General features: G+C 52.8%; 2 protein-coding genes across 3 annotated transcripts in view; both read left to right on the top strand.

Annotated features, from left to right (window-relative positions):
• Positions 1–1,991, top strand: part of DNAJC5G (DnaJ heat shock protein family (Hsp40) member C5 gamma) — a 48,036-nt gene extending 46,045 nt beyond the window's left edge. For both annotated transcript variants that reach the window (XM_083178970.1, XM_083178971.1), the window contains exon 6: positions 747–1,991. The gene's annotated coding sequence lies outside the window, so the exon portion shown is untranslated. The remainder of the gene's footprint in view (positions 1–746) is intronic.
• A 5,968-nt stretch (positions 1,992–7,959) lies between these two features.
• TRIM54 (tripartite motif containing 54) overlaps positions 7,960–18,908 on the top strand; it is a 55,437-nt gene continuing 44,488 nt past the window's right edge. The window contains exons 1-3 of the mRNA XM_083174841.1: positions 7,960–8,448; positions 12,540–12,712; positions 16,657–16,828. Of these exons, the coding sequence (XP_083030967.1) occupies positions 8,281–8,448; positions 12,540–12,712; positions 16,657–16,828 (513 nt within the window). The 5' untranslated portion in view covers positions 7,960–8,280. The remainder of the gene's footprint in view (positions 8,449–12,539; positions 12,713–16,656; positions 16,829–18,908) is intronic.

Genomic DNA, 18,908 nt, shown 5'->3' with positions numbered 1-18,908 from the left:
TACACCGTAGTATTCCCTTCATCTATGTACTGTCAGGTGCTGCAGAACCCTTGTGGCCCCATATAAATAACCCATAATAATATACACACATACATATACACCGTAGTATTCCCCTCATCTATGTATTGTGAGGTGCTGCAGAACCCTTGTGGCCCCATATAAATAACCCATAATAATATATACACATACATATACACCGTAGTATTCCCCTCATCTATGTATTGTCAGGCGCTGCAGAACCCTTGTGGCCCCATATAAATATCCCATAATAATATATACACATACATTTACACCGTAGTATTCCCTCATCTATGTACTGTCAGGTGCTGCAGAACCCTTGTGGCCCCATATAAATAACCCATAATAATATACACACATACATATACACCGTAGTATTCCCCTCATCTATGTATTGTGAGGTGCTGCAGAACCCTTGTGGCCCCATATAAATAACCCATAATAATATATACACATACATATACACCGTAGTATTCCCCTCATCTATGTATTGTCAGGCGCTGCAGAACCCTTGTGGCCCCATATAAATAACCCATAATAATATATACACATACATATACACCGTAGTATTCCCCTCATCTATGTACTGTCAGACGCTGCAGAACCCTTGTGGCGCCATATAAATATCCCATAATAATACCGTTGGTCTCTTCTGCTCCCATTACAGCGCCGTACGATGTATCTCCTGCTACTGGTAATGAGTTTGATGTTGGTTTTGTTTCCCGCAGAGTCCTGTTCCTTTGTGATGATCTGTATAGAAGCCGTTTTGGGCAGGGTCCCCTTCCTGTCCCTTCTGAAGACGTCCTGCTCTTTGGTAGAAGGCGAGAGGTGGTCCTAGCAGCCAATAGCACCTTCCCTATATTACCAATCAATGTAACCTTGTCACTCGCCACCGGTCATCATCTTCCATTGGACCAGGAGGATCAGGAGGTGGCTTTTCTCGGCCACCAATGAGCTGAGGAGACGCAGCGTAGAACTGAGTTTATTCTGTACATCTCTACCAAAGAGTAGCCTGTGTCCTCCTTCATGCCTGCCCCACTGTGGAAGCGCCTCCTTGCCTTTCCGCATTGGATTTTGTGTAGGCCTCATCGCGGCAAAGGTTCTCCAGCTTTTATATCTTCATCCGTCCGGCGGAGAATCCATCGCAGACTCGTTGCCACCTGTTGTCTTCTAGCGAAGGACTGCCATGGAGAGCGAGGTTGCGGTCCCCAGACAATGGTACTGTGTAAAGCGTCCCCCAGCGGCTGCCGGTGCAGGCTCTGTGCACCAATGTCATTATTTTAGTAACTGTTGCAGCAGCACCTCGCTGTACCGCTCACCCCCCCCCCCCCCCCCCTCACCGGTATCTGGGCTCCGGTAGCCGCAGGGCACGGAGAACCTGTAGTGTAAACGGTAAAAGAACAATATTGCTTATTGTATAGATGAAATTTGAATGTGGCCCCGGCAGGCGTGGGACAGCGATTTCTCAGTGTACATAGTAATGAGACATCAGCGATATCTGCGGCCTGTATCGGGGACGGCTCATCGGAGTCATTTTAATCTTTTCCAGTATTGGACAAACCTTCATTTTTATCTTTAAGGACCTTCCGGCTTGTCTCCTGCAACGTCCTGCACGGCCCCCCCGGATAATGCTGTGGATCACGTGCGTGCGGATCAGTGGCTCTAACCCCCGTGGCTGTGGGGGAGTCCAGCCTATTGGGGACACAGGCCACACATCGGCCATATTGCCAGCCATGAGCCTCGCATAAGGGGTCTGTATTATTGTGTCACATTGCTAATCAGCACTTGGGGACTATGGGACTAATAGTATGTCCGCTGGTAATATTGTAATGGTTTTGCCAAATTTCTCAGCTGTCACCAGCGACGGTATCGGTGAGATGAGTATAATGTATCCTGTACAGCACTGTGTTCTCACCATATAACCTGCAGGGGGAGTGTCATGGAGGTGTAATAAAATGCAGCGCTCACCCATACCACGCTTGTGTCCGTGCTTTTATTACATAGCGGTAGGTGGGGCAAGGCGCGGGGTAACCCTCCACAAGCAGGAGCATTCCGGTGCCACTCACACTACATCTCATAGTGCCATCACTTCCGGGGGGTGTGGTATATTAGCCCGACAGTCATTAGTCAGACGTCGGAATCCCGACTGCACAGCGTGTGGAGCGCAATGAAGCCCCTTGCGGGCTTGCTGCGCTCGCCACCTATTTTATTCTCCCTCTATGGGGGTCGTGGACCCCCACGAGGGAGCAGTCGGAATCCCAACTGTCGGGGAGCCGTCTGGCACCCCTTCCAGGACTGTTACAGAATAATGCTGCAACTTGGGCGACGGAGGTCTGATCCCGCAGTATGTGGGGTGATGACTAGTAAGTGCCAATTTCACACTAGCAGCCACTATAAGTGAGGGCACATCACTGACATGCGGGCACAAGGCCTGGTACCACACAGCACATCCTGGCACAAGCAGGCACAAGGCCTGGTACCACACAGCACATCCTGGCACAGGCAGGCACAAGGCCTGGTGTCGCACAGCACATCCTGGCACAGGCAGGCACAAGGCCTGGTGTCGCACAGCACATCCTGGCACAGGCAGGCACAAGGCCTGGTGTCGCACAGCACATCCTGGCACAGGCAGACACAAGGCCTGGTGTCGCACAGCACATCCTGGCACAGGCAGGCACAAGGCCTGGTGTCGCACAGCACATCCTGGCACAGGCGGGCACAAGGCCTGGTACCGCACAGCACATCCTGGCACAGGCAGGCACAAGGCCTGGTGTCGCACAGCACATCCTGGCACAGGCAGGCACAAGGCCTGGTGTCGCACAGCACATCCTGGCACAGGCAGGCACAAGGCCTGGTGTCGCACAGCACATCCTGGCACAGGCAGGCACAAGGCCTGGTGTCGCACAGCACGTCCTGGCACAGGCAGACACAAGGCCTGGTACCACACAGCACATCCTGGCACAGGCAGGCACAAGGCCTGGTGTCGCACAGCACATCCTGGCACAGGCAGACACAAGGCCTGGGGTCACACAGCACATCCTGGCACAGGCAGGCACAAGGCCTGGTGTCGCACAGCACATCCTGGCACAGGTAGGCACAAGGCCTGGTACCACACAGCACATCCTGGCACAAGGCCTGGTGTCACACAGCACATCCTGGCACAGGCAGGCACAAGGCCTGGTGTCGCACAGCACATCCTGGCACAGGCAGACACAAGGCCTGGGGTCACACAGCACATCCTGGCACAGGCAGGCACAAGGCCTGGTGTCGCACAGCACATCCTGGCACAGGCAGACACAAGGCCTGGGGTCACACAGCACATCCTGGCACAGGCAGGCACAAGGCCTGGTGTCGCACAGCACATCCTGGCACAGGTAGGCACAAGGCCTGGTACCACACAGCACATCCTGGCACAGGCAGGCACAAGGCCTGGTGTCGCACAGCACATCCTGGCACAGGCAGACACAAGGCCTGGGGTCACACAGCACATCCTGGCACAGGCAGGCACAAGGCCTGGTGTCGCACAGCACATCCTGGCACAGGCAGGCACAAGGCCTGGTGTCGCACAGCACTTCCTGGCACAGGCAGGCACAAGGCCTGGTGTCGCACAGCACATCCTGGCACAGGCAGGCACAAGGCCTGGTACCACACAGCACATCCTGGCACAGGCAGGCACAAGGCCTGGTGTCGCACTGCACTTCCTGGCACAGGCAGGCACAAGGCCTGGTGTCGCACAGCACATCCTGGCACAGGCAGGCACAAGGCCTGGTACCACACAGCACATCCTGGCACAGGCAGGCACAAGGCCTGGTGTCGCACAGCACATCCTGGCACAGGCAGGCACAAGGCCTGGTGTCGCACAGCACATCCTGGCACAGGCAGGCACAAGGCCTGGTGTCACACAGCACATCCTGGCACAGGCAGGCACAAGGCCTGGTGTCGCACAGCACATCCTGGCACAGGCAGGCACAAGGCCTGGTGTCGCACAGCACATCCTGGCACAGGCAGGCACAAGGCCTGGTGTCACACAGCACATCCTGGCACAGGCAGGCACAAGGCCTGGGGTCACACAGCACATCCTGGCACAGGCAGGCACAAGGCCTGGGGTCGCACAGCACATCCTGGCACAGGCAGGCACAAGGCCTGGTGTCGCACAGCACATCCTGGCACAGGCAGGCACAAGGCCTGGTGTCACACAGCACATCCTGGCACAGGCAGGCACAAGGCCTGGTGTCACACAGCACATCCTGGCACAGGCAGGCACAAGGCCTGGGGTCACACAGCACATCCTGGCACAGGCAGGCACAAGGCCTGGGGTCACACAGCACATCCTGGCACAGGCAGGCACAAGGCCTGGTGTCGCACAGCACATCCTGGCACAGGCAGGCACAAGGCCTGGTGTCGCACAGCACATCCTGGCACAGGCAGGCACAAGGCCTGGTGTCGCACAGCACATCCTGGCACAGGCAGGCACAAGGCCTGGTGTCGCACAGCACTTCCTGGCACAGGCAGGCACAAGGCCTGGTGTCGCACAGCACATCCTGGCACAGGCAGGCACAAGGCCTGGTGTCGCACAGCACATCCTGGCACAGGCAGGCACAAGGCCTGGTGTCGCACAGCACATCCTGGCACAGGCAGGCACAAGGCCTGGTGTCGCACAGCACTTCCTGGCACAGGCAGGCACAAGGCCTGGTGTCGCACAGCACATCCTGGCACAGGCAGGCACAAGGCCTGGTGTCGCACAGCACATCCTGGCACAGGCAGGCACAAGGCCTGGTGTCGCACAGCTCTTCCTGGCACAGGCAGGCACAAGGCCTGGTGTCGCACAGCACTTCCTGGCACAGGCAGGCACAAGGCCTGGTGTCGCACAGCACATCCTGGCACAGGCAGGCACAAGGCCTGGTGTCGCACAGCACATCCTGGCACAGGCAGGCACAAGGCCTGGTGTCGCACAGAACATCCTGGCACAGGCAGGCACAAGGCCTGGTGTCGCACAGCACTTCCTGGCACAGGCAGGCACAAGGCCTGGTGTCGCACAGCACATCCTGGCACAGGCAGGCACAAGGCCTGGTGTCGCACAGCACATCCTGGCACAGGCAGGCACAAGGCCTGGTATCGCACAGAACATCCTGGCACAGGTAGGCACAAGGCCTGGTGTCGCACAGCACAGGCAGGCACAAGGCCTGGTGTCGCACAGCACAGGCAGGCACAAGGCCTGGTGTTGCACAGCACATCCTGGCACAGGCAGGCACAAGGCCTGGTGTCGCACAGCACATCCTGGCACAGGCAGGCACAAGGACTGGTGTCGCACAGCACATCCTGGCACAGGCAGGCACAAGGCCTGGTGTTGCACAGCACATCCTGGCACAGGCAGGCACAAGGCCTGGTGTCGCACAGCACATCCTGGCACAGGCAGGCACAAGGACTGGTGTCGCACAGCACATCCTGGCACAGGCAGGCACAAGGCCTGGTGTCGCACAGATTTAGGGGAAGAGAAATGGAGTGAAATCTGCACACAAGTGAAATAAACCCAAAACTGGTGGGGTTGTTTCCGCTATGTTTTGTTGATTTAGCGGGGGTGCTATCCTATCAACTAGGTTTATGTAGGAAAAGAAAGGAGTAGTTGCAGCGGATGCACACCAGAAAAGATAGAATTTTTTTTTAATTATCTTAGGAGTTTACTCCAATTTACTATTCGAAAAGTGGGGAATCCTATTAATCTTTAATAATAAATGGATTCAGGAATTACCCACTGTAGTAGCGAAATCAAAAAGAGGTTAAAATTATTGAACATCCAACATACAAATACATGACAAGTGCATAAGAAATTGAAAGAGTAGGTGCTAAATATACTTAAAATGTAGGTAGAAGGGGCTGGTACATGTGGTGCTGATTCTAGACTTGGGGTATTGGTTCCCAGGATATATTGTAAGAAAAGTAATCTGTCTCCGGTATCTATGTCATTGCCTGTATTGGTTTGACTTGATATCTGGTAATCCTTACAGGACCCATATAAGCACTTATTGGTACTCTGATGATATAGATATATGTGAGGATTTAATCTATATAAAATTCAGTTGACGTTTTTATCACAGGAAGTGGCACATATTTTATATCTCCGATTGTAAGGAGAGGAGGTACAACCAAGATGGAGAGTGACACCTTAAATCATATACCACTCTGTTATGTCAGTGAATATATATTTTTCACACAATTTTAATTGTCTGGGTACATTTCTCAGGTATGTAATAGTTTGTGCCACAGTTTATTTTCCTATGTAATTTGAACTGAATGTATCACTTGAGTTACAATTTATACATGTTGTGTATACAGTATCCACTGTATACCTGGCATTTAGCCTAAGCACATCACAGGTAATACTATTACAGAGTGAATGAGGTGACTTTGCTTATTGGAACTCTTGTGATTTCATACTGACCCCTGGTGGTCGGGGGGGGGGGGGGATTACATGATCCAGCTAGTCCTTGTCATATCTAGACTGCTGGTCCTGCATATACGGTACCAATAATAAGTGCGGGTGCCAGTACAAGTCTAGTCTATTAACAGTTATTAATACATTTGACCGCACCCATTTACAGCCCTCTATCTAACCCTACAGACATTGGGCGGTATTCAATGAGGCTGATTCGCCATGTTTTTATGGCGAATTTGTGCTGTTTGGCGAATTTCTGTCAAAAACAGTGAATCACCCTATTCAATGACCACATGGCGAATACATTTCTAGGTTTTTTTCACCATGATTCACCGAGTAGCAATCGCTATCTTTTTATGGTGAAGTGGAATGTGAACTTTTAAAATAAAGTGTTTTGTTTTTTACATTTGGTGTCAAAAAATCAGGAATTTTATTCTGAGGAGGGGCATGCTATTTTTATTCATGTGCTGTAATATATTTAATTTTAAAAATAATATTTTTTTATTTTATTTTTTTTACACAGCATCCAGCAGGTGGCGCCAGAGCGGAGCCGCTCATTACATATTCATATATTCACTGCACAATCATTTTGATCGTGTGTAGTGAATATACGCTCGCCTGCTGGCACCCCCGGGGGGGCAGCCTGTGCTGCCTGGCACCCGGGGAGCACACCTAACCCCCCACAAAGGTCTGGGCTAGGCAGAGAGACTACCATCTCTCTGCCTGGCACCGTCCTGAGGCTCCCTGCGGCAATCGCCGCAGGAGCTCATATTCGCCTGTCAGGGGCAGCGAGCCCCTGACACGTTGAATACCGGAGCCCGCTGGCTCCGGAACATGGCGAATGTGCAGCGAATCCAAAAAAGGATTCGCTGCACCTCGCAGGTATTCACATTGAATACCGCCCATTGGGACACGTGTTTCGCATACAGAGCTTCTTCAAGCCAAGGGTTGGCTGAATTTTATATAGATGAAATCTTCACATATATCTATATCATCAGAGTACCAATAAGTGCTTATATGGGTCCTGTAAGGATTGCCAGATATCAAGTCAAACCAATACAGGCAATGACATAGATACCTGAGACAGATTACTTTTCTTGCAATATATCCTGGGAACCAATACCCCAAGTCTAGAATCAGCACCACATGTACCAGCCCCTTCTACCTACATTTTAAGTCTATTTAGCACCTACTCTTTCAATTTCTTATGCACTTGTCATGTATTTGTATGTTGTATGTTCAATAATTTTAACCTCTTTTTGATTTCGCTACTACAGTGGGTAATTCCTGAATCCATTTATTATTAAAGATTAATAGGATTCCCCACTTTTCGAATAGTAAATTGGAGTAAACTCCTAAGATAATAACACAAATTCTATCTTTTCTTGTGTGCATCCGCTGCAACTACTCCTTTCTTTTCCTTTGACTGGTAACACACAGCACGGACGGACACAATTGGGCGCAAGGCCTGGTATCGGCACGGTTGTGAGGGTGACCTGACCACGGGTATGATGTCAGGATACGCGGTTGTTCTGCAGATCATTGTGTGACTCAGAGTCACCTGCTGCGGGTGACAGCTGCAGCCCCCCCCCCATGTCTGTCCTTATGCGGGAGCTATAAATAAATGCAGGAATTCCCCCCAAGCCCCCCCCCTCCCCTTCATACTGACTGGTAACACTTTGGGAGTCTGTGGACATCGTGTCTGGGACATTTAATTCCCAGGGAAGAAGGAGTTAAAGCTGTCTCTTCCCATCCCGGAGGGTCCAGTATCAAACCTCTCGGTGGTCTGCGGCCCGCGTGTCTGGTACGGCTCTGTGTCCGGCTCCGGGATGAATTTTGCTGTGGGCTTTAAGGCTTTGGGGGGGGACACTCAGACCATGGACAACCTGGAGAAGCAGCTGATCTGCCCCATCTGCCTGGAGATGTTCACTAAGCCAGTGGTGATTCTGCCCTGCCAGCATAACCTGTGCCGCAAGTGCGCCAACGACATATTCCAGGTACGTGTCCTTGCCGCCTTCTGGACGTGTTAGTGCGCTGCGACTTACCGGGGAGTGTTAGTGCGCTGCCGCTTTCCGGGAGTGTTAGTGCGCTGCGGCTTACCGGGGAGTGTTAGTGCGCTGCCGCTTACCGGGAGTGTTAGTGCGCTGCCGCTTACCGGGAGTGTTAGTGCGCTGCCGCTTTCCGGGAGTGTTAGTGCGCTGCCGCTTACCGGGGAGTGTTAGTGCGCTGCCGCTTTCCGGGGAGTGTTAGTGCGCTGACGCTTTCCGGGAGTGTTAGTGCGCTGCCGCGTCCCGGGAGTGTTAGTGGGCTGCCGCGTCCCGGGAGAGTTAGTGCGCTGCCGCTTTCCGGGAGCGTTAGTGCGCTGCCGCTTTCCGGGAGCGTTAGTGCGCTGCCGCTTACCGGGGAGTGTTAGTGCGCTGCCGCTTCCCGGGAGTGTTAGTGCGCTGCCGCGTCCCGGGAGTGTTAGTGCGCTGCCGCTTACCGGGAGTGTTAGTGCGCTGCCGCTTACCGGGAGTGTTAGTGCGCTGCCGCGTCCCGAGAGTGTTATTGCGCTGCCGCGTCCCGAGAGTGTTATTGCGCTGCCGCGTCCCGAGAGTGCTAGTGCGCTGCCGCGTCCCGAGAGTGTTAGTGCGCTGCCGCGTCCCGAGAGTGTTGGTGTGCTGCCGTGTCTCGGGCGTGTTGGTGTGCTGCTGCGTCCTGAGAGTGTTGGTGTGCTGCCGCATCCTGAGAGTGTTGGTGTGCTGCCGCGTCCTGAGAGTGTTGGTGTGCTGCCGCGTCCTGAGTGTTGGTGTGCTGCCGCGTCCCGAGAGTGTTAGTGTGCTGCAGCGTCCCGAGAGTGTTAGTGTGCTGCCGCGTCCTGAGAGTGTTAGTGTGCTGCAGCGTCTCGGGCGTATTGGTGTGCTGCCGCGTCCTGAGAGTGTTGGTGTGCTGCCGCGTCCTGAGAGTGTTGGTGTGCTGCCGCGTCCTGAGAGTGTTGGTGCGCTGCCGCTTACCGGGAGTGTTGGTGCGCTGCCGCTTACCGGGAGTGTTGGTGCGCTGCCGCTTTCCGGGAGTGTTGGTGCGCTGCCGCGTCCCGGGAGTGTTGGTGCGCTGCCGTGTCCCGGGAGTGTTGGTGCGCTGCCGCGTCCCGGGAGTGTTGGTGCGCTGCCGCGTCCCGGGAGTGTTGGTGCGCTGCCGCTTACCGGGAGTGTTGGTGCGCTGCCGCTTACCGGGAGTGTTGGTGCGCTGCCGCTTACCGGGAGTGTTGGTGCGCTGCCGCTTACCGGGAGTGTTAGTGCGCTGCCGCTTACCGGGAGTGTTAGTGCGCTGCCGCTTACCGGGAGTGTTAGTGCGCTGCCGCTTACCGGGAGTGTTAGTGCGCTGCCGCGTTCCGGGAGTGTTAGTGCGCTGCCGCGCCCCGAGAGTGTTGGTGTGCTGCAGTGTCTCGGGCGTGTTGGTGTGCTGCCGCGTCCTGAGAGTGTTAGTGTGCTGCAGTGTCTCGGGCGTGTTGGTGTGCTGCCGCGTCCTGAGAGTGTTAGTGTGCTGCAGTGTCTTGGGCGTGTTTGTGTGCTGCCGCGTCCTGAGAGTGTTGGTGTGCTGCCGCGTCCCGAGAGTGTTGGTGTGCTGCCGCGTCCTGAGAGTGTTAGTGTGCTGCAGTGTCTCGGGCGTGTTGGTGTGCTGCCGCGTCCTGAGAGTGTTAGTGTGCTGCAGTGTCTCGGGCGTGTTGGTGTGCTGCCGCGTCCTGAGAGTGTTAGTGTGCTGCAGTGTCTCGGGCGTGTTGGTGTGCTGCCGCGTCTTGAGAGTGTTAGTGTGCTGCAGTGTCTCGGGCGTGTTGGTGTGCTGCCGCGTCCTGAGAGTGTTGGTGTGCTGCCGTGTCCTGAGAGTGTTGGTGTGCTGCCGCGTCCTGAGAGTGTTGGTGTGCTGCCGCGTCCTGAGAGTGTTGGTGTGCTGCCGCGTCCTGAGAGTGTTGGTGCGCTGCCGCTTACCGGGAGTGTTAGTGCGCTGCCGCTTACCGGGAGTGTTAGTGCGCTGCCGCTTTCCGGGAGTGTTAGTGCGCTGCCGCTTACCGGGGAGTGTTGGTGCGCTGCCGCTTTCCGGGGAGTGTTAGTGCGCTGCCGCTTTCCGGGAGTGTTAGTGCGCTGCCGCGTCCCGGGAGTGTTAGTGCGCTGCCGCGTCCCGGGAGTGTTAGTGCGCTGCCGCTTTCCGGGAGCGTTAGTGCGCTGCCGCTTTCCGGGAGCGTTAGTGCGCTGCCGCTTACCGGGGAGTGTTAGTGCGCTGCCGCTTCCCGGGAGTGTTAGTGCGCTGCCGCGTCCCGGGAGTGTTAGTGCGCTGCCGCTTACCGGGAGTGTTAGTGCGCTGCCGCTTACCGGGAGTGTTAGTGCGCTGCCGCGTCCCGAGAGTGTTATTGCGCTGCCGTGTCCCGAGAGTGTTATTGCGCTGCCGCGTCCCGAGAGTGCTAGTGCGCTGCCGCGTCCCGAGAGTGTTAGTGTGCTGCCGCGTCCCGAGAGTGTTGGTGTGCTGCCGCGTCCCGAGAGTGTTGGTGTGCTGCCGCGTCCCGAGAGTGTTGGTGTGCTGCCGTGTCTCGGGCGTGTTGGTGTGCTGCTGCGTCCTGAGAGTGTTGGTGTGCTGCCGCATCCTGAGAGTGTTGGTGTGCTGCCGCGTCCTGAGAGTGTTGGTGTGCTGCCGCGTCCTGAGTGTTGGTGTGCTGCCGCGTCCCGAGAGTGTTAGTGTGCTGCAGCGTCCCGAGAGTGTTAGTGTGCTGCCGCGTCCTGAGAGTGTTAGTGTGCTGCAGTGTCTCGGGCGTGTTGGTGTGCTGCCGCGTCCTGAGAGTGTTGGTGTGCTGCCGCGTCCTGAGAGTGTTGGTGTGCTGCTGCGTCCCGGGAGTGTTGGTGCGCTGCCGCGTCCCGGGAGTGTTGGTGCGCTGCCACGTCCCGGGAGTGTTGGTGCGCTGCCGCTTACCGGGAGTGTTGGTGCGCTGCCGCTTACCGGGAGTGTTGGTGCGCTGCCGCTTACCGGGAGTGTTAGTGCGCTGCCGCTTACCGGGAGTGTTAGTGCGCTGCCGCTTACCGGGAGTGTTAGTGCGCTGCCGCTTACCGGGAGTGTTAGTGCGCTGCCGCGTTCCGGGAGTGTTAGTGCGCTGCCGCGCCCCGAGAGTGTTGGTGTGCTGCAGTGTCTCGGGCGTGTTGGTGTGCTGCCGCGTCCTGAGAGTGTTAGTGTGCTGCAGTGTCTCGGGCGTGTTGGTGTGCTGCCGCGTCCTGAGAGTGTTAGTGTGCTGCAGTGTCTTGGGCGTGTTGGTGTGCTGCCGCGTCCTGAGAGTGTTGGTGTGCTGCCGCGTCCCGAGAGTGTTGGTGTGCTGCCGCGTCCTGAGAGTGTTAGTGTGCTGCAGTGTCTCGGGCGTGTTGGTGTGCTGCCGCGTCCTGAGAGTGTTAGTGTGCTGCAGTGTCTCGGGCGTGTTGGTGTGCTGCCGCGTCCTGAGAGTGTTGGTGTGCTGCCGCGTCCTGAGAGTGTTGGTGTGCTGCCGCGTCCTGAGAGTGTTGGTGTGCTGCCGCGTCCTGAGAGTGTTGGTGCGCTGCCGCGTCCTGAGAGTGTTGGTGCGCTGCCGCGTCCTGAGAGTGTTGGTGCGCTGCCGCTTACCGGGAGTGTTGGTGCGCTGCCGCTTACCAGGAGTGTTGGTGCGCTGCCGCTTACCGGGAGTGTTTGTGCGCTGCCGCTTACCGGGAGTGTTGGTACGCTGCCGCTTACCGGGAGTGTTGGTGCGCTGCCGCTTACCGGGAGTGTTGGTGCGCTGCCGCTTACCGGGAGTGTTGGTGCGCTGCAGTGTCTCGGACATGTTACTGTGCTATTGCGTCCTGAGAGTGTCGGTGTGTTGCCGCGTCCCGGCAGAGAAACACCCCCCCTCCTGGCATCTGAGGCCCCGCTCATTAGGTCCGCTCCGCGCTGAGGCCCCGCTCCGTGCTTACTGTTGCCTGTCAGTTCAGCCAGTGGTGCCCACCACAGACCCCGCTGGCACCGCTCCTCCAAGCCGCCGGGTCTGCCACATATGTAGCTACGCCACTGCGTCCTGCCCAATGCTCTCCTGCGTACTGACAGAACATCTTTGTACCCCTAGGCCTCCAATCCCCTGTGGCAGTCCCGTGGTTCCAGCACAGTTTCCTCCGGGGGGCGCTTCCGCTGTCCATCGTGTCGTCATGAGGTCGTCCTTGACCGACATGGGGTGTATGGGCTGCAGAGGAACCTGTTAGTGGAGAACATCATAGACATCTATAAGCAGGAGTCATCCAGGTAATACTGACTGGGGGTGGTATGATAACCCAGGGCACGGGTTCTAGGGATCACAGGATGCCCTTGATTGGCGTGTGAGTGGCAGCGGGTATAGGGGGTCATTCTGGATGATTCGCTCGGATGCAAATTTGCACCCTTGCGAGTCAACCAGAACCCGCCCTGCGAATTGTGGGGGTGTGGTATAGGGATCTGACAGGCGGGAGCCACCTATTCTATTCTCCCCCTATGGGGGTCGTGGACCCCCACGAGGGAAAATAGCGGGTGGTCGTCGGGAACACGGCTGTCGGTGGTTTGACATTCGGTATCCCGATGTTGGGCGAATTGTGGTACGCCCGCCCCTCCCCCTCGCAGCGTGTGACCATCGGATGATGTGGAATGTGCACACGAGTCACTTAGATTTGCGTGCACCCTCGGGAGGAAGTGGGCGGACGGCTGATGTCAGCTGCCCGCCCCCGACACCACAGCCTGATTACCTTGGGAAAGCCCATGGGCGCACAGGTGCAATGCATATAGCCAGGGCCGGCGCCACCACTAGGCAGCATTAGGCATTTGCCTAGGGCACTGGCCACTGGAGGGCGGTAACAACAGCATAAGAAGCAGCAGCGGCAAAGCTCCCGCCAAGGAGAGCAGGAAGAAAGGAGCCTTGAAGAAAACAGGTGAGTGAGACAAAAACCTGTGCCCCCCCCCCCCCTTGTGCTGGTCATAGTCAATCAGCCGCATCTCCTGACACAAACTCCTCTTCCTCCGCGGAGCGTAGCAGGCGCATCCCCCCCCTTGAAGCTCAACGGTGGCCGCATCAACCACCAACCTCACCCCCCCTGCCTGGGGCGCTCCAGTGCCTTGCACCGGCCCTGTATACAGCACAGGTGTATATAACACAGGTACAGTATATATAGTGCAGGTGTATATAGCACAGATACAGTATACTGTATATAGTGCAGGTGTATATAGCACAGGTACAGTATATATAGCGCAGGTGTATACAGCACAGGTACAGAGTATATAGCACAGGTGTATATACCGCAAGTGTATATAGCACAGATACAGTATATATAGCGCAGGTGTATACAGCACAGGTACAGAGTATATAGCACAGGTGTATATAGCACAGATACAGTATATATAGCGCAGGTGTATATAGCACAGGTGTATATAGCACAGATACAGTATATATAGCGCAGGTGTATATAGCACAGATACAGTATATATAGTGCAGGTGTATATAGCACAGGTGTATATAGCACAGATACAGTGTATATATAGCGCAGGTGTATATAGCACAGATACAGTATATATAGCACAGGTGTATATAACACAGATACAGTATATATAGCACAGGTGTATATAGCACAGATACAGTATATATAGCGCAGGTGAATATAGCACCGATACAGTATATATAGCACAGTTACAGTATATATAGTGCAGGTGTATATAGCACAGATACAGTATATATAGCACAGGTGTATATAGCACAGATACAGTATATATAGCGCAGGTGAATATAGCACCGATACAGTATATATAGCACAGTTACAGTATATATAGCACAGATACAGTATATATAGCGCAGGTGTATATAGCACAGGTGTATATAGCACAGATACAGTTTATATAGCGCAGGTAAATATAGCACAGATACAGTATATATAGCGCAGGTGTATACAGCACAGGTACAGAGTATATAGCACAGGTGTATATAGCACAGATACAGTATATATAGCGCAGGTGTATACAGCACAGGTACAGAGTATATAGCACAGGTGTATATAGCACAGATACAGTATATATAGCACAGGTGTATATAGCACAGATACAGTATATATAGCGCAGGTGTATATAGCACAGATACAGTATATATAGCGCAGGTGTATATAGCACAGATACAGTATATATAGCGCAGGTGTATATAACACGGATACAGTATATATAGCACAGGTGTATATAGCACAGATACTGTATATATAGCACAGGTGTATATAGCGCAGATACAGTATATATAGCACAGGTATATATAGCACAGATACAGTATATATAGCGCAGGTGTATATAGCACAGGTGTATATAGCACATATAATGTATATATAGCACAGGTGTATATAGCACAGATACAGTATATATAGCACAGGTATATATAGCACAGATACAGTATATATAGCGCAGGTGTATATAGCACAGATACAGTATATATAGCACAGGTGTATATAGCGCAGGTGTATATAGCACAGCTATAGTATATATAGCACAGGTGTATATAGCGCAGGTGTATACTATATAGCACAGGTGTATATAGTGCAGGTGTACAGCACAGGTATATATAGCACAGGTGTATAGACCAGGTATATACAGCACAGGTGTATATAGCACAGGTGTATAGACCAGGTGTATAGACCAGGTGTATATAGCACAGGTGTATATAGCATAGGTGTATAGACCAGGTGTATATAGCGCAGGTGTATATAGCACAGGTGTATACAGCACAGGTGTGTATAGACCAGGTGTATATAGCACAGGTATATATAGCACAGGTGTATACTGTATAGCACAGGTGTATATAGCACAGGTGTATATAGCAGGTGTATATAGCACAGGTGTGTATATAGCACAGGTGTGTATATAGCACAGGTGTATATAGCACAGGTGTATATAGACCAGGTGTATATAGCGCAGGTGTATAGACCAGGTGTATATAGCACAGGTATATATAGCACAGGTGTATAGACCAGGTATATACAGCACAGGTTTATATAGCACAGGTGTATAGACCAGGTGTATATAGCGCAGGTGTATATAGCACAGGGGTATAGACCAGGTGTATATAGCGCAGGTGTATAGACCAGGTGTATATAGCACAGGTATATATAGCACAGGTGTATAGCACAAGTATATATAGCACAGGTGTATAGACCAGGTATATACAGCACAGGTGTATATAGCACAGGTGTATAGACCAGGTGTATATAGCGCAGGTGTATATAGCACAGGTGTATATAGCACAGGTGTATAGACCAGGTGTATATAGCGCAGGTGTATAGACCAGGTGTATATAGCACAGGTGTATAGACCAGGTATATACAGCACAGGTGTATAGCGCAGGTGTATATAGCACAGGTGTATATAGCACAGGTGTATATAGCGCAGGTGTATATAGCGCAGGTGTATATAGCACAGGTGTATAGACCAGGTATATACAGCACAGGTGTGTATAGCACAGGTGTATATAGCACAGGTATATATAGCACAGGTGTATAGACCAGGTATATACAGCACAGGTGTATATAGCACAGGTGTATAGACCAGGTGTATATAGCACAGGTGTATATAGCGCAGGTGTATATAGCGCAGGTGTATAGACCAGGTGTATATAGCACAGGTGTATAGACCAGGTATATACAGCACAGGTGTATAGCGCAGGTGTATATAGCACAGGTGTATATAGCACAGGTGTATATAGCGCAGGTGTATATAGCGCAGGTGTATATAGCACAGGTGTATAGACCAGGTATATACAGCACAGGTGTGTATAGCACAGGTGTATATAGCACAGGTATATATAGCACAGGTGTATAGACCAGGTATATACAGCACAGGTGTATAGACCAGGTGTATATAGCGCAGGTGTATATAGCACAGGTGTATAGACCAGGTATATACAGCACAGGTGTATATAGCACAGGTGTATAGACCAGGTGTATATAGCACAGGTGTATATAGCGCAGGTGTATATAGCGCAGGTGTATATAGCACAGGTGTATAGACCAGGTGTATAGACCAGGTGTATATAGCACAGGTGTATATAGCGCAGGTGTATATAGCGCAGGTGTATATAGCACAGGTGTATAGACCAGGTGTATATAGCGCAGGTGTATAGACCAGGTATATAGCACAGGTGTATATAGACCAGGTGTATATAGCACATTCCCAGTCTCCCTGATCTCCTCCAGGCCTCTGAGCACCAAATCAGAACAACATTTAATGTGTGAGGAACACGAGGATGAGAAGATCAACATCTACTGCCTGAGCTGTGAGGCCCCCACCTGCTCCATGTGTAAGGTGTTTGGGGCCCACAAGGACTGCGAGGTGGCCCCGCTCTCCAGCATCTACAAGAGACAGAAGGTAGGTCCTGCCCTGTGATTGGCTGTGCTCCAGGGCCCACCTGGGATTGGTTAGTGTGTTACCGGTCGCCTCTGGCTGGTCTGGGTTACTGCAGCCTGATTGGGACACAGTCATTAGGTCGACACCTAAAGTAGGTTGACATAGCTAAGGTTGACAGGGTCAGAAAGTGGACACAAGCATTAGCTTGACAATGGGAAGGTCGACAGTCAAAAGGTCAACATGAGGTTTTCACTTTTTTTTTTAAAGGCGACATATGCCGACAGGCGGTATTTCATGCCCTACCATATACTATGGCGCGGAGGGAGAATAACATAGTGTGCGGAGTGCAGCGAGCCGTGCGAGGGGATGCGGTACACTTAGGGGGTGCAGTACACTTAGGGGATGCGGTACACTTAGGGGATGCGGTACACTTTGGGGATGCGGTACACTTTGGGGATGCGGTACACTTAGGGGATGCGGTACACTTAGGGGATGCGGTACACTTAGGGGATGCGGTACACTTGGGGGTTGCGGTACACTTGAGGGATGCGGTACACTTTGGGGATGCGGTACACTTAGGGGATGCGGTACGCTTAGGGGATGCGGTACACTTAGGGGATTAAGTGGATATTTGGGACAAAAAAAGTGAAAAACTCTAATGCTTGTCGACCCTATGACCCATACAAGCCTGACCCCTGTATGTGTTCTGTGTGCAGCCTCAGCTGCTACATATTAGCTCATTACCTCTATATGTCAGGCTGCAGTGTCTGTCAGCTGTGTATCCACTCACCTGTCACATAACTCTGCCTGTGTGTCTGGCTGTTCCTCCCTATATCACCCAGCCTGCCACTGCACCCGGTTATAAGGGGAAATTTACAAAGAAAAAAAACGTATTAAATAGGTGTATTCGTATTATCGGGATTTACTATCCCTAAAATACGTAAATATTCGTGGCACATTTGTATTTGTTAGCGTCAGTTAGCGGGATACGGCCAGTAATTAACGTCAGTTAGCGGGGTACGGCCAGTAATTAACGTCAGTTAGCGGGATATGGCCAGTAATTAACGTCAGGTAGCGGGATACGGCCAGTAAGTAACGTCAGTTAGCGAGATACGACCAGTAATTAACGTCAGTTAGCGGGATGCGGCCAGTAATTAACGTCAGTTAGCGGGATGCGGCCAGTAAGTAACGTCAGTTAGCGGGATACGGCCAGTAATTAACGTCAGTTAGCGGGATACGACCAGTAATTAACGTCAGTTAGCGGGATACGGCCAGTAATTAACGTCAGTTAGCGGGATACGGCCAGTAATTAACGTCAGTTAGCGGGATGCGGCCAGTAATTAACGTCAGTTAGCGGGATACGGCCAGTAATTATTGTCAGTTAGCGGGATACGACCAGTAATTAACGTCATTTAGCGGGATACGGCCAGTAATTAACGTCAGTTAGCGGGATACGGCCAGTAATTAACGTCAGTTAGCGGGATGCGGCCAGTAATTAACGTCAGGTAGCGGGATGCGGCCAGTAATTATTGTCAGTTAGCGGGATACGGCCAGTAATTAACGTCAGTTAGCGGGATACGACCAGTAATTAACGTCAGTTAGTGGGATGCGGCCAGTAAGTAACGTCAGTTAGCGGGATACGGCCAGTAATTAACGTCAGTTAGCGGGATACGGCCAGTAATTAACGTCAGTTAGCGGGATACGGCCAGTAATTAACGTTAGTTAGCGGGATACGACCAGTAATTAACGTCAGTTAGCGGGATACGGCCAGTAATTAACGTCAGTTAGCGGGATGCGGCCAGTAATTAACGTCAGGTAGCGGGATACGGCCAGTAATTAACGTCAGTTAGCAGGATACGGCCAGTAATTAACGTCAGTTACCGGGATACGGCCAGTAATTAACGTCAGTTAGCGGGATACGGCCAGTAATTAACGTCAGTTAGCAGGATACGGCCAGTAATTAACGTCAGTTACCGGGATACGGCCAGTAATTAACGTCAGTTACCGGGATGCGGCCAGTAATTAACGTCAGTTAGCGGGATACGGCCAGTAATTAACGTCAGTTAGCAGGATACGGCCAGTAATTAACGTCGGTTAGCGG

Source organism: Crinia signifera, chromosome 3, assembly GCF_055691185.1.
Source record: "Crinia signifera chromosome 3, ASM5569118v1, whole genome shotgun sequence".
In the NCBI taxonomy this organism is placed as follows: domain Eukaryota; kingdom Metazoa; phylum Chordata; class Amphibia; order Anura; family Myobatrachidae; genus Crinia; species Crinia signifera.
Note: the sequence above shows the minus strand (reverse complement) of the source record. Positions and strands in the feature narration are given on the sequence as shown.